The sequence below is a fragment of the Morus notabilis genome, unplaced genomic scaffold (assembly GCF_000414095.1).
Source record: "Morus notabilis unplaced genomic scaffold, ASM41409v2 Scaffold115, whole genome shotgun sequence".
NCBI classification, from domain to species: Eukaryota; Viridiplantae; Streptophyta; class Magnoliopsida; order Rosales; family Moraceae; genus Morus; species Morus notabilis.
In genome coordinates, this window is record NW_010361020.1 from 1,269,616 (window position 1) to 1,286,242 (window position 16,627).

Here is a 16,627-nt window from a genome sequence, read left to right on the forward strand (position 1 = left end):
TAAATTTAAATATATGAAACAAACGTATCCTTAAAATTTATAATATTGTCACTCACAAATAATAAGCCCTGATATATAGGCACTAGATAGAACCACGTGAATCTAATTTGATAGGAATACCACTTTTGTAATTGGAAAGGTCCGCGAAGGGGCCTTCTTCTTTTCAAGTGTCATTCACCTCCAACTCAGCTCACCCTTCCTATTGGCACCCTTTACGATGTTTTTTATTTTTAGTCCAACTCATCGTCATGATTTGCATCATTGGATATAACCCTACAGCATATAATTTATGCCTTATCAATGAAAAATAAGCATTTCTCATTATAGCCATTCCCCACAAATATTTCCGCATCACATTCAATTTGTTTGTGTTCCTTAAATCCTTAGTATCTCTCTACCAGAGGGAGCCAAAAGGATTGCTTATTACAAGCAGATCAAGACAAACCGAGCAATGCTGAAGTCACACACCAAAAATAGGAAAATAATTTTAATAAGATATACAAGCTTTCTGTACATGCCTATTATATATCTACACATCTGTACAGTTAAAAAAAAAAAAAAAAAAAAAAAAAAAAAAAAAAAAAAAAAAAAAAAAAAAAAGCTACTTTCTAGTTTCTCAATTCCATAGAATGTTTCACCTAATCTATGAAATGAATGCTACACAAAAAGCTAAGGTAACCCAATTGACCCAATCTTCTCGTAAAAGGATCGCATGAGGAAAATTACCAACCACTCTCAGGAGTGATTTGGAAAATAAATTATTTACCTTCCTATACAGGTTGATGAACGTGCGTCTTCCCATGCACATCTAGTACAAGATTCCGCAACTCGGGGAAAATGGATATCAGCAATAGCTCAAGTACCGCGTAGCCAAGCTGCTTTATACAGATAGTAGACTGCAAAATTTAAATAAATTGTTGAATGAAAATGAATTTATCAAGTAAATTTAAATGGAAGATGAAAATATGAGAAGCTAACCTGAGTGAAATAATAAATGTCTTTTGCACAACGCTTGTACTGCTTGTTTCCAATCAAGCTCACCAATGTTGTAGGAGCTCCATCTGATAGAAACAAAAGAGATCAGTTTATTTTTTTTCACCCTACAATGATAGCCGAGCAATCCTCCAGATGGCAACTCCCGTTGTTTGAATCTTAAAAAGAATGAGCATTCACTGATAAAGTCTATATATAACACTATATTACTATATAAGCATGCATTTAAATATGCATCAACCATATATTGACCCCCATACATTGTAAATAATAGTCATTACTCACCAAAGAGCATTTTCTTGACATCACTTGCTCTGCGAGCAGCTTCAAGCTGCTGCTCAAAAGACCCAGGTGTACAGACCTTACTGCCACCAATTTGTTTCGCACCTTGAAAAGATTTTAGATCGAATTCGTCATCATCTTTGCCCTCTGCATTTCGTAGTCTAAGGAAGAATGTTCCATCAGGCCATAGAACCTGGGAGAAATAAATATACATTTAATTAGAAAAACACTTGCATGGCTCTTCCATTACATTTCTCATAATTTTTCCATTCAAACGGAAAGAAAGAGTCATGGCTCTTCCACTACTACATTTCTTATAATTTTTTCATTCAACTGAAAGGAGTGTTATCAAAAAGAAAAAGTTGAGGATTTCGCTCCACAGTCACAGTCAGGGTACAATGACAGACTAATTATGACTTCTGTAATAGAAGGAACACTATTATCCCCAAGTTCAAGTGGAAGATGCCCTAGTGCAAAAGCACATTTATTCATGTAGCTATGTTTCTATAACAACCGTGTAAGTATTTGATTTCATGCCAAATCACATGCAGATTTATATCATTAAGTTGGTTTGCACCAATGCAAAGCCGAGGTATGTCAAACTCATTCAGTTCTTACATCTTGAACCCATCGAATCCCTTGGGCCATAATATCTTCTCTCCGAAGCCAATGAATCTGCCTCAAGAGCCAGTCATCAATAGCATCATCCATTATTAAATGTAATATCTGTTTGGATATCCAAAAAACCTGTCTCCTGCATAGCACCAATAAACAATGGTCAAAGGCCAATAGGTATTATAGTTAAAAAAAAGACGTCAGTAATATTGCTTGATGTCATGTTCTAAGCAATTAGCAATACAAGGAACATTCTCATGCACGCAAAAGTCAATAGACTGGTCGACCAAAGTTTTATAAATATTAGACATGTTGAATTTGGTAATTTGGTCTCCCAAAAGCATAAGATTTTAGGAAAGCCGACACGATATAAGAAGATACTAATGCAGGATTGAGTAAAATAGTACATTGGTATGGATAAAAGATTCATTATGAATTATTCTCAAGTATTGCAGTCAGCAGGTTTAAAGGACAGAATAAATCAGCAAACAACCTTTGAGATGTGGAAAAGTGAAGCTAAAGTTAAAACAAAGTATGAAAAGGATACATAAATCCAAATCACACGACTCTAAGTTATTACCTAAGCATGAATAAGCATGTGGATAGAAAGAGACGGGTGGAAACTGGAAAGTTTACAACTGGATATGTGTGTGTGTGTGTGTCTATATATATAAATATATATATATAGAGAGAGAGAGAATGAAGAAAGCTATGAGGCTAATGCCCTTCGAGACGGAAACATTATCTTGTGAAGAGCCAGATCGGTACCGTTTCTTCTTCAGGAAGATTACTGAAGTCCAAAGGGCTAATCCTCATTCATTACAAGAGAGATGGGTGGAAACTGGAAAGTTTACAAATGGATATGTGTGTGTGTGTAATATATATATATATATACAGAGAGAGAGAGAGAGAGAGAGAGAGAGAGAATGAAGAAAGGTATGAGGCTAATGCCCTTCGAGATGGAAAAATTATCTTGTGAAGAGCCAGTCGGTACCATTTCTTCTTCAGGGAAGATTACTGAAGTCCAAAGTGCCAATCCTCATTTATTACAAGAGTTCCCCAACCCCAATCACAAGGAATGTAGCACGATGACTAGTGCTAGTAGCAAGGAGGAAGCATATATATTGATAAAACATATGGATAGATCCATAAGCTAAAAGGAAACCACAAAGAGAGAGAATTTGGAAAAAATGAGAAAGTCCATCCACTCAATAGAAAAGAGGATGTCAATTAGTCGTTAACAAAGAAAGAAAGAGCAAGATAAATGACTAATAACCAAAAGAAGAAAATAAATAATTTAAGACATGTTAGGAGAAGAACTAATCTATAAAGATTTCCTGATGATGATACTCAACAGTGTTTTGTTTCATTTCCTGGGAAGAAATGAAATAGAAGTGTATATCTTCTGCGCCACTAAGTTCAGAATGCTCCAAATTATAACTTACTAGTGTTTACAACATGCCTTAGATAATATCAATAATCATGCGAGAAACTTGATATAATCAAATTCTGTAGTTTATTAAAGCACAAAGATGTATTTAAAGATGAGATCATATCCATTTCAAGCAAAAGAATTTTAAAGATAGGATAGATCACCTTAGCCAACCTCTTCTCTTAAGCTGAAATATTTTATCCACTAGGTTCAACAAAGGTACACTCACGTTAGGTGGAGTCCACTGCAAGAAAAGCAAATTGTAAGTATCCATAAAATTTAAGATACAGTTGAAAAGTGCTCACACCATTTAAGTCAATAAACAGAACATATTTCTATTCAGCTGAGATAATTAAAGAAGTCTATAAATTATTGAGAAAAATGCCACAGTAAACCAGTAACTTCCTCTGAGATGGCTCACTAAGATACCCATGTTAAAACCAAGTATGATAGTAATATAGAATCCATATCCCTGTGGCTCGTCCTATTACTCTATTGGGAAACATTTTCTCCAGTAAAATAAAACAATGGCAGCATCTTGTATGTTCATTCACCTTGAAGAGTACTTAAAAAGCTAGAATTATACCAATAAAGACAAAACTTTACCCATATTTTTCTTATTAGTGCATCAGTTCCTTTGCTTAAATAATAAACCTCACACTAGTAAACAACCTAGCAGCAGAGACGTATACAGAAACTACACCTGAGATGAACAACAACCAAAATCTGTACACCTTGTAAGGATCAAAGCTAATACATGTAGAGAATGGACAAGGAAAAACTCAAAGTACCTCGGGTGGCATTCCCATTGGATCCTCTAAATGATCCGAGGTCACTGGAAAGTTTGTTGCAGGAAAACCAGCATGACTCTCAGATTTTGCCATAATTTCTTGTCTCTCTTCTAAACCCACCTTTATTGGCTTTTTTATCACTCGAGGGGGATAACCCTTGGAGCTCAATTCATTGTCTGAATGCCACCCATTTGCATGTGCGCTAGATCGAACTTCCTCAGGGTCATGACTTCCATCATTCTCGCCTTCTTCATTGTCAGAAAAGCTATTTGCAGTTTCTCTTGTATCTTGCCTAGACATGTGTTTGTTTATCTCTTCTGCACTCCAGGACAAATTCCGAGCAGAAGCTGAAGAAAGCGATTCATTAAGGGATGAAGATGGACCAACAACTTTACGCATTAACCCATCTGATACACCTTTAAACTGGCGTACAATATCATCCACAGCATCGTCCACATTTACTGTTCAATTTACATGCCAAACACAAACCATTAGAGAGCAGGGGAAAAATCAACCTTTAACAGGTTGAGCCATTAGCTAGCTGACAAGGGAAAATGATCATAACATTCAATAGATCACCAAAGGACAAAAGAAAAGGTAAAGAATAGGACCATGGAAATTTCTTGGAAAAAAAGAAAAAATATATAAAAAATAAGAAAAAGGTTATAGTGCCCAGTACTCGGCCAATTGGCGTCTTCAACGAAAGGGTTTCTCTAACACTTCATAAAGTTACTTTCTGATTGCTTATTCTTGGAAAATGAAAAACAATAATCTAAGCTTCACGTTCATACAAGTCATAAAGCCTCCAACCAAATTTCTGTGGTGGCAGAAGAAAATAGTCTCGGATAAAAAGGATTAATTTTACTAGAAATATCTGAACTTTCACCAAAATTACATTTAGGCCCTAGACTCAATTGGTTGTGTCTAGTTGGTCCAAACACTTACTTCCACCAAAAGATGTAACCAAGAGTATTACTAAATTATCCCCAAACTATAAAGAAAACCAAATTTTAGCCCTTTTTTTGGTAGAAATTTTAGTCCTTGGACTTTGATAAGACAGATTTCATCCTGAAGTTATTATTTGTTTTTCCAGGATAAAAGTCTCATTTCAGCACAGAACTCTAAAACAGTTTTGCTAATGGCAATTAATGTGTTGACCAACTAGGTACAACTTCAGAGTCTAGGGACCTAAAAGATTGATTTTAAAATTTAAGGAATAACCGAATAAGGACTACAATAAGAATGTTCCATAATCCAGGAAGCAATTATCGAGTAAGAAACGATGATGTAAAAAGAGTAATCAAACTTAATAGCAAGCCACCTAGAATTATGTAAAACTTTCCTAACAAAGTAAAAGCAATTATAATCATATTATATGTTTTAAGGAACTTAGTAGCTTGCCAACCACATAAGCATGAGTATATATTAGTAAAAACGTTTAAACAAATTTAGATAAAAAAAATGGAAGTAAAAGACAAATAATGACCATGTACCTGCCAAGGTTCTCATCACTGAAGAAGACTTTCCAAAAGAGTAATTCTTCAAAAAAAAAAAAAAAAGAACCATTAGAAAATTGAGATTAATTTCAAACTTCTACCACGCTAACTTTCAGCTCCTGAGGCTAAAAAGCAAGGGTAAAGTGACCCACAACAATAACAACAACAACAAGCCTTAATCCCAACTTAATTGGGGTCGGCTATATGAATTTCACTTTTTCACGCAGCTCTGTTCGAAATTAAACTTTCCTAAATTCACTACCATATAACATAACTGGACAGATTACAGACCTATAGAACTTTCCTTTCAACTTAATAGGCATCTTGCCATCACAAAAAAAAAAAAGCCAAAACCAAAACCAAAACCACCTTTAAAAGGAGAAATAATCTATTAAAATCTAAAAGCCCACGTCAACTCAAACCATAAATCCTTTTGGTCTGTTCAAGAAAAAACAAATAAACAATTTAAAGTTAAGACTTCTGCATTTCTTTTGTATGATTTTGTCACCATCTTCAGGGTCTCTCATTTAACATTCTCAAATCTTTTAGCAAGACATTACAATTTAAACTGTATCTTTGAAGCAAGAAGGGCGATTTTCTACCTGTCTGTTTCTTAGGTTTGAACTGCAATTTAAAACCTTTTGCTACAGTGTTTTCTCTCACAAAAATTTAAATTTTTGTTCAAGCCTAAGAACTAAACATAACTTTGACTTTCGTCTCTCTCAACTAACAGTTCTCCACCCTAGTTTCTTCGTTAAATCTTAAATGTTTAGTAATGTCTTCACGCTTCACAAAAAGAAAAAGGTCCTTAGCGGAGTCAATTCAATGTATTCTCTAGTGCATATCTAGGATACCGCAATAAATATCAACAAAAGATGAAAAATACCTTTGAAGAAACACTTAGGAAATCCCACACTTCGTGTTGTTCAGCAACATTGGCTATCGACAAGAGGTCCTGGGAAAACACAGCGTAGATAAGCAACAGGAAAAGAGATGTAGCATAAGTTCGTTTTAGAATCAATATCATACTTGCAGATATTTGTCAAGCTGAATGCATCGTTGATGAACAAAAGCGTCTTCTGTGCTTGAAGAGAATATTCTTTTGGGGGGCAAATGTAATGTATAATTAGGAAATTCCTTAAGGTACCGATGTAATCGCTCAAAATTTCTGTATCTGCAGACCAAAAAGAAAAAATCCAAGATATCATGATATGCTGATCTGGAGACTTGAGAACCTTTACCAATAGAGGGAGACAGAATACAAATAGTACAAATTTTTTGACGGAGAAATCAGTCCTACTATTGAAATTCATTTTTAAATAAATACACAACTTCTTTGCTTCCCATATTTCGGTAAATAATAATCGCAATTTTCTTCAATTCCTTATCTCTCATCTCTTCTCATTGAAAGGGAATCTTTTTTTTACCCATTTGTATCTTGAATGGACTTGGAGATTAATTCAGCGACCAACTCCTAAAATGTGCTGTAATGAATGATTCAAAAGTTAAAAATTACTTTATAATATCTTGAAAGTCTCATTGAGTATTTATTCTCTAGTATTATTTGGCTGTGTGAGAATGCTGGCATTAATTACCCCTTGAAGAAAAATTAACAACAACAACAAGCCTTAATCCCAACTTAATTATTTGAGATAATCTAATTGACTGAACTTCTCTCAAAATAAAATAAAGATGAAGCAAAAATACAGAATTTTTACAAAATAATGAATTACCTTCTTTTCACAAACCAAGTTCTGTTTTCGGCATCTGTCACTCCAATTGAATAAACTGCAAAAGACTTCGAACCAAGTTTCTCAAAATATGCCCCCATTACCTGTAGATACATGTAGACAATGAACAACATAGATTCAGAAATATGCCAAAACTTGTATGAAACCACGTGTTCCTAAGAATTCTCTTATTTCATTATTTTGAAGAGCTTTATAAATCATCACAGTTTAACCAGAAAAGTGCTCACCCGGCACCTAAGCTTGGGAAGATGTTGTCCCACTCTAGCAACTACCATATCTGAAGCACTCTTACCAATATATTGTTCCCTACGTCTGCCAAAATCAGGGCTATAAAACTCGGAGATGATGGGCCCTCCACCCTCAGTAATTGCCTTTTTTGCATCAGGTTCAACTTTTAAAGCAGATGTGCTGTTGGATCTCTTAAGCAGAATTTTGTTCCCATTATGAGGAACATTGAAATTACCTTCCGATTCATCAACAACATCTCCTCCCTTGATAACTAATTCCTTGTTAGTATCATGGGAGAACTGTGTCTCATTTCTGTTCCCATCTCTTAACTGACTATCGGAGCTTGATCCCCAAGTTATCCTTAAAAGAGGTCCCTCTTCTTTTACTGTAGAAACAACCAGTCTGTCGGCTGACATTTCTTTTCGAAGAGGTTTAGTAAGAACAGCAGTATTTAAAACAGAACCCTTCTCTACAGGTTCCTGAACTCCTGTTATTATACTCTTGTTCTCTTTCTTTTTATAATTCCTTCCTTTTGTCCACATGTTTTCGAGATTTTCAGGAGCAAGAACTTCGGTTCTTCTTTGGGTTGCTGCCTCCAGTTTTCGTGCCCAATCAGCAGGACGTGAGTGCAAAGGCTCTTCCTGCAATGTGTTGTGGTCTGAGGACACTTCTGTCTGAATTTTAGATAATGCGGTATCAGTCCCCTTATTTAAGGGCGAATTCTTCTTTGATTCTGAACCATGATCATGTACAGCCCCTGCAGTTGACTGATCACCACCCAAGTCCTCAACGCTATCATGTTGATATGCAAGCCAAACATATTCAATCAGCTCATTGATATACCTGAAACAACAGAATTAAAAATCAGATGGTTTACAAGCTAACGAAGGAGAAATGACAAAACGCATAAATAAAATTCATATAGCAGTTTTGCAGTTAAAACAAAAGAAGACTTAAAAGAATAATTGTTGTCTCTGTTTGTTTCAACAACTCAAACTGTTGTTTAGGATTTAAACATTAGTTCAGGATTCAAACTGATGTTTGGGAGAGGAAAATTCAAAGACAATTCAAACAATTAACAATGGTTCAAGGACAGCTCAAATTATTGATTTCAGAATTCACCTCCCCCCTTAAATTCTACCAAGCTGAATTGTTGTCAACAGTCCAATAGTTCAAGATTCTACTTTTTCTCTCTCCTCAATTTCAATCGTAAAAATGTTAAAACTTCTTCGTTTTAATTCCGATTAAGATTATTTTTTTAATGTGTTCATAATGAAGATGAACAAATCCCCACCCATATTGCATATTTTTAATGTCATTTATAATGAGGTTTTATAAGATTTGTTACAAAACTCTAATGATAATTTTCAACACTTTATCCAAACACAATTCGGATTTTATTCCCAATTCAAATTACAATTTATTTGTGTAGGAATTCAAACTAGCCGTATAGGGCATTAGTTAGTTTCCTGATTTTGTGGATCTATAGTTACTAGAAGATATTATTCTATTGTATATAGATGGAAGTGATTTTCCGTTAGTATCAGATTTTTAGCTCCTAGAAATCAGGATCAATCTCAACGGATCCTTGTGTATATATATGTACCTAATTGTTTCTAATGAATCATCAGAAAATTCCAATTCTATTCTGCTTCATGGTATCAAAGCCACAGGTTTCTGAACCCTAGTTTCCATCTCTCTGGCCGCCGGCCCTAGCCCTTGTTCATCTCTCTGACCGCCGGCCCTAGACCTTCCTCTGTTCCCATTATTTTCACCTCTGTGAAAATCGAGCCCCTACTCTCTTTCTCTCTCGGAAATCTCGTCCAGCATGGCCGACTCTAAGCAGACTTCCAGGGACTCATCTTCATCTACCACTTCATCTCTCAATACTCCTATCAATCCTCATATCACTCCCGAAAACAGTATGACCCCTATCATCAACCACAAACTCAATGGCCACAACTATCTCCAATGGTCTCACTCCATGATGATGTTTATCAGTGGACGAGGCCGTGATGATTATCTTAGAGGTGTGGCTGTCCAACCAGATTCTAGTGACTCTAAATTCAAAACTTGGAGGGCAGAAAACAACCTAGCTATGTCTTGGTTAATTAGTTCAATGACTACTGAAATAGGAGAAAACTTCCTCCTTTACACTTCAGCCCAAGAAATATGGGACGCAGCTCGTGATACGTTCTCCAGCAGTGAAAACACTGCAGAACTCTTCCATGTGGAGAGTATCCTACATGACCTGCGACAAGGAGAAAATACAGTCACCACCATCTTCACCACTCTGACGAGGTATTGGCAACAATTGGACCTCTTTGAATCTCATGAATGGAAGTGCCCTGATGACCGAACCTATTTCAAAAGAATAGTAGAGACAAAACGCATCTTCAAATTCCTGATGGGTCTTGATAAGTCTCTTGATGAGGTGCGAGGTCGAATACTCAGAACCAAGCCCTTGCCCAGTCTTCGGGAAGCCTTTTTCGAGGTACGTCGAGAGGAAAGCCGCAAACGAGTCATGATGGGACATTCGAACACACCCACTTCCACTGATGGCTCAGCCCTTGCCGCTGCCAGAGACCACCCGTCCATGGTTGAACCAGCCGCCTGTGCTGCTCGCGGAACATCTCAGACTCCTGGCGACAATCGGCCACGGAGGGGACGCCCCTAGTGCGACCATTGTAAGAAGACCGGCCATGTCAAAGAAACCTGCTGGAAGTTACATGGAAAGCCACCAGACTGGAAGCCAAATAGGGCTACTGGTGACCGTGAGAGTCGGGGAAATCCCAGAACCAAGTCGCCTTCACAAAGGACCAGCTGGAACTTCTTCAGCATCTGATCAGCAAAGCAAACCTGCCAGCCGGCTCGGTGGCAACAGGCGCAGGGAGCGGGTCTGTGAACAATAGTGGAAATCAGGCCCTTCATGTTGCCCAGTCACCCTCAACCTCTTGGATAGTAGATTCAGGCGCATCAGATCACATGACAGGTGATAGATCACTTTTCTCAACTTATACTCCATGTCCGGGTTATCAAACAGTGCGTATTGCCAATTGTTCACGCTCGAGAGTTGGTGGAATGGGAACCATATATCTCTCGAGCAATATTACTCTACATTCAGTGTTATTTGTACCTGACCTTGATTGTAACCTACTCTCGGTCAGCAAACTAAACCGTGATCTTAACTGTGAGACTAAATTTTTTGCCAAATCTTGTGTTTTTCAGGATTTGGGTTCGGAGAAGACGATTGGCAATGCTGAACTTTGCGCAGGCTTATATCTCCTCGAAGTAGACACCTCTTCTGCCCCAGATCAGAGTCATAATAAGAATAGGGTCAAACCTCAGTGTTGGTCCATTCAGAGTCATGAGTCAATAAGTCAGTCCAATAAAAACAGTGCAATAATGTTGTGGCACTACCGTCTAGGTCATCCAAATTTCTTGTATTTGAAATGCTTATTTCCATCATTGTTCATTAATAAAGATGCCAAGTTATTTCAATGTGATGTTTGCCAACTATCAAAGCACCCCCGAAGTACATATATCCCACGACCATACACACCAACTCACCCGTTTTCCCTTATCCATGGGGATATCTGGGGACCACCCAGAATTCCCAATATTTCTGGAGCTCGGTGGTTCCTATTGCTAGTTGATGATCATACCCGGTTAAGCTGGACTTTCCTCATGAAAGATAAATCTGAAACCAGCCAAATCTTCAAAAATTTTCATGTCATGATTCGCACTCAATTTCAGGCCACCATTCAAGTCCTCAAAACTGACAATGCTCGTGATTTTTTCAACTCCGTTCTTAGACCTTATCTCCAATCATATGGCATTGTTCATCAAAGCTCATGTGTGGACACACCCCAACAGAATGGTGTGGCAGAACGAAAAAATCATCATGTGCTTGAAGTTGCTCGTTCATTACTCTTCCAGTCTAATATACCTAAGAAATTATGGGGTGAGGCTATTCTTACAGCCACCTATCTCATCAATAGGATGCCCTCACGTATTCTCCAGTGAACACTTTTCTTGACTCCTATCCACACTCACATTTATTCTCTCAAATTCCCCTTAGAATATTCGGATGCACAACATTTATTCATATCTACCCTCACAGACGGGGCAAACTGGATGAAAGAGCACTCAAATGCATCTTCATTGGATACTCACCAAACAAAAAGGGATATAAATGTTTTTCACCTATCACCAAAAAGGTCTATCATACCATGGATATCACATTCTTTGAAGATAAGCCCTTCTATCCCAATTCTGTAATTCAGGGGGAGACAAGCACACATGAATCACAAAATTGGGACTAGACTTCTCTCATTAACCCAGTAACAAGTCCAACTCCATGCAATTCTGCCCCTACTTTACCTAACCCGCAACCTCCATCATCTTCTACTCCACAGACTTCACTGAGCTCTCCAAACACTGTTGAGTCACCATCCCATGGGTCCCATGAGTCAGTAATGTACCCAAAGCATCTCCTTCCTAATGAGGCAATAAGAGTCTATACTAGGAGACAACAACTTCAACAGCATGTTCAAAATCAGCAAAAAGAAATCCAGAAATAACGCAGGGTAAGGCTGAATCTAACACAGAATATAGTGTTGAGAAAGTGACAGGATATGACCCAGACTCAGACCTACCGATTGCTCAGAGAAAGGGAGTTCGCTCATGTACACAACATCACATCCGCAACTATATGACATACTCCAAATTGTCACAGAGATTCAGGGCATTTGTGACTACTCTAGACAACATCCAGATTCCCGGAACAGTTCATGATGCATTAAAGGTTCCAGAATGGAGAGCTGCCACTCTAGAAGAATTTCAAGCTCTTGAAAAAAACGGCACATGGACCCTAACAACTCTACCACCGGGGAAGCGAACAGTTGGGTGCAAGTGGATTTTCTTAATGAAGCAAAAAGCTGATGGAAGCATTGAACGATTCAAAGCCCGTTTGGTAGCCAAGGGCTACACTCAATTGTACGGAATTGACTATCAAGAGGCATTTGCGCCTGTAGCCAAGCTCAATACAGTGCGAGTTTTGTTATCCATTGCCGTGAACCAAGATTGGCCCTTAATCCAACTTGATGTGAAGAATGCCTTTTTGAATGGTGACTTAGTCGAAGAAGTATATATGGATATACCTCCTGGGTTCGAAACCGATCATATGCGAGGCAAAGTTTGTAGGCTACGAAAGTCACTATACAGGCTCAAGCAATCACCTCGAGCATGGTTCGACAAATTCACAAGGGTACTAAAACAAGATGGCTACTTACAGTCACAAGCCGATCACACTCTATTTTTCAAACACTTCACCAATGGTAAGATTAATGTGCTAATAGTGTATGTGGATGATATAGTTCTAACTGGAAATCATGAAGAGGAAATAAGGAGACTTAAGCTTCTGTTGTCCAAAGAGTTTGAAATCAAGGACCTGGGTCATCTAAGGTATTTTTTGGGAATGGAAGTGGCTAGGTCAAAGGCTGGAATTTCAGTTTCCCAGCGAAAGTATGTATTGGACCTCTTAAAGGAAACCGGTATGAGTGGGTGTAGGCCGGTGAACACGCCGATGGATCCTAACACGAAGTTGATGCCTCTAACTGAAGAGATGGCGGTAGATAAAGGACAATATCAACGCCTAGTCGGCAAGCTGATCTACTTGACTCATACACGTCCAGATATAAGCTTTGCAGTGAGCCGTGTTAGTCAGTTCCTAAGCAATCCTTCGGTCACACACATGGAGGTAGTGGACCGGATTCTTAGATACCTCAAAAGGGATCCCGGAAAAGGACTCATGTTCAAAAAGACCCTTAATCACTCCCTAGAGGTTTACACAGATGCAGATTGGGCTGGATCCCCCATTGACCGAAAATCAACCTCAGGGTATTGCTCCTATGTATGGGGAAATCTGGTGACATGGCAAAGTAAGAAACAGCAGGTGGTGGCACGCAGTAGTGCTGAGGCAGAATTTCAAGCCTTGGCTCAAGGTATTTGTGAAGGAATCTGGTTAAAACGGCTGCTCGATGAACTTAAAGTTGGCATTTCAGGTCCTATAGATATGATGTACGACAACCAATCAGCTATAGCTATTGCCAAAAATCCTATCCATCATGATAGAACGAAGCATGTTGAGATCGACAGACACTTCATCAGCGAGAAGATAGAGAGCAATGTTGTATCACTAAAACATGTACCATCTAGGCATCAAGCAGCGGACATCCTCACAAAGGCACTCTTTCGTCCAAACTTTCTTGAGCTAAGTTCTAAACTTGGCTTAATGAGTATATACCATCTAGTTTGAGGGGGAGTGTAGGAATTCAAACTAGCCGTATAGGGCATTAGTTAGTTTCCTGATTTTGTGGATCTATAGTTACTAGAAGATATTATTCTATTGTATATAGCCGGAAGTGATTTTCCGTTAGTATCAGATTTTTAGCTCCTAGAAATCAGGATCAATCTCAACGGATCCTTGTGTATATATATGTACCTAATTGTTTCTAATGAATCATCAGAAAATTCCAATTCTATTCTGCTTCAATTTGCATATCTAAATAACAGTTCGGATCACAGCTTGAATCACCACAGTTTAGATTCTTAGAGTTCTAACCAAAAAGGTTCAAATCTCCACAGTTTTAGTTGTTGAACCAAACAAGCCCATTATGTTTTAAAAGTTGCAACTACTCATAAGTCATAACACACATGAATGAACAATGGTAATGCCAACTTTTCACCGTCTATATCCACAATTGACTATTTATCCAGCAAAAGACAAGATAGCATAATATGCCTTTTTATGGTCATATACAAAGTTCCTCCTGCAGAACTGAATACTCTCTTAGCAAGTAAAGAAGCAAGAAGAAGGATAAAACAAACCAAAAAAATGAAACATCCAAGAACATACCCAGGGCTTGCGAAATTCATAACAGGTTGCATTACCAAACATGTCAAAAGTTCTCTTGCAACAGATCGGACCACAGGACAGTGAGCTTCTCGTGGTCTTAGCACCAAAGTCAACACTCCACCCATCAGTCGCTGAAGAACCTAGAAATAGACATGCAGCATTAAGGAGAGTACAAGTAACAGAAACAAAAAACAAAAAGAAAATGTATTTCCAATGGAACGCTCCACCCACACCTTGTACTCACTCTCAGGTGATACCAATGCAGGATGAAGCTCCTTAGAAGCCATTAGATGGTGTTTTAACCTCTCATCCCTCTCCTCTGAAGATAATGTTCCCATTACATCGACACCTATGGCAGCTTGGTTTCTTCTAAATAGGTCCAGATGATCCCCTACTAAATCAATTATATCCCTGAAGCATCAGACAATCATTAAGTGTTACAAATTTGATAATAAAAGGGTCTTAAACACTTGCAAATTATTTTTCAAAAAGGAAAACGAAGTACCGTGTTAACAAGTCAACAAGGTTTATCTCTTTTATCCTTCCCGATACTTCGCCAATAGCATCCATGATTATTGCGCGTTTTTGCTCAGGAAACTCCTTGTCCGGTGTTATATCTCCATACCACAAATCTACCACAAAATCCTTCAAAATCTTGTCAATGAAGTCGTCAATTGCTGCCTCCACAATTGGAGAATCGATTTTCCTTTTCCATTTTTGCAGGTTAGGCGCGGTAGAAAGGCGTGAATCATTTACGGACAACTGTTTCTTCTCCAAGTGAGATAAATAAGTTTGTGGACGAACCGGCTTAACTTTCCGACGAAACTCCACCTCATTAAAAAGAATTCGCATACCACAAACCAAAAGAATTGACATGGGCAGATTCATCCACATTGATTTACTAGTATCTGTAATGAGAATACTTGTATTAGAGCCAAAAGGGTACCACATTAACAGAAAAACACTAAGGAATGTGAAACTGACAAACCACATTTTCCGCAAATCCAAACCAACAGGACAGAGAAACATCATTATAAGTATTTACAAACTAGAGAACTTTCAAACAAGCTCAAATAATTCAAAAATTCTGCCTCTAACCATTTAGGACCTGAATTAAAAAAAAAATCCTTTTGCGCGGAGACTAATCAACATTTAGGTAGAAATAGCTTTCAGGAACAAGACGTAAATCTCAATTTACTACTAAAATAGAAAGCACTCGTCTTATTGCCATATCAAGTTCCCAAAAAAAAAAAAAAAAATGTTATCGAATTCCCCAAAAAAAAAAAAAAAAAAAAAAACCAGAAAACGAACAACAAACGAGAAATACGAGAACGAGTTTGCGAATAGAAAAGTGTTTACGAGACAGAAAATACGAGACGGCGAAGATGCACAGAGCCCACCACACCGTTCGAAGCTTCGCCTCCTCGATCAGATCCTTTACCGTCTCCATGGCCTTCATTTTCTCCACAAAAATTCACCAACGGAAACAAATTCCCGGGCCCAGAAACTTATGGGAGAATCGAATTCCGGGTCAATCCAGGCTGTATGAGAAACGCCGGCATGAAAAGCACCGTCAAGCTTGCAAAATTGCCGAGGTATTCCCCTCCTAGGGTTTTTCCGAATCGCCGAAACGGCGTCGTAGCAAGAAATCTCGGCAACCCAAACGATCAACACCGAGAAAAGAAGAGAAGAGATTCTTGTTTTGTATCTGAAAATTGTTTTTTTCTCCGCTGTCGTTTGAGCTTTTTAGCTTGTAATTGTTTTTCTTTTTGTTTTTAATATTAAAAAATAAGTTCTGGTTCTGATGGAGAATACGTGGGAAAGGAAAACGTAAAATCGTATCGTTAGAACTTTAACGCTGGCTCCTAAAATATTTGCACCTGCGGACTTGTGCTCCTTACAGTTTTACGGCTCGCACTTATTTCATTGCCACGTCAGTTTTTTTTAATTATCATATATTGAAAAAAATGAATTTTGTCCATTTCCTAATCAACAAGTGGTACTGCCAGCGTTTTAACTTTTAAATTTTTTTTTTTGGAAGTTTTAAGTTGCAGTTGGATTAATCGTTTTCGTTTTTGTTTTATTAGTGTGTTCATTTATGCCTCGTTTATTTTGTGAAT

At 37.9% G+C, this 16,627-nt stretch overlaps 1 protein-coding gene across 1 annotated transcript; it reads right to left on the minus strand.

The window, feature by feature from the left end:
- Positions 1 to 599: 599 nt before the first annotated feature.
- LOC21409639 lies at positions 600 to 16,237 on the minus strand. Its single transcript, XM_024165490.1, has 15 exons — positions 15,867 to 16,237; positions 15,013 to 15,415; positions 14,741 to 14,918; positions 14,508 to 14,647; positions 7,588 to 8,431; positions 7,343 to 7,443; positions 6,639 to 6,783; positions 6,496 to 6,564; positions 5,607 to 5,652; positions 4,114 to 4,574; positions 3,487 to 3,566; positions 1,894 to 2,029; positions 1,279 to 1,468; positions 979 to 1,061; positions 600 to 896 (listed from the first exon to the last, which is right to left on the minus strand). Exons 1-15 carry the CDS (start codon positions 15,964 to 15,966, stop codon positions 771 to 773), a joined length of 3,102 nt encoding a protein of 1,033 aa, XP_024021258.1. The 5' UTR covers positions 15,967 to 16,237; the 3' UTR covers positions 600 to 770.
- Between the last annotated feature and the right edge of the window lie 390 nt (positions 16,238 to 16,627).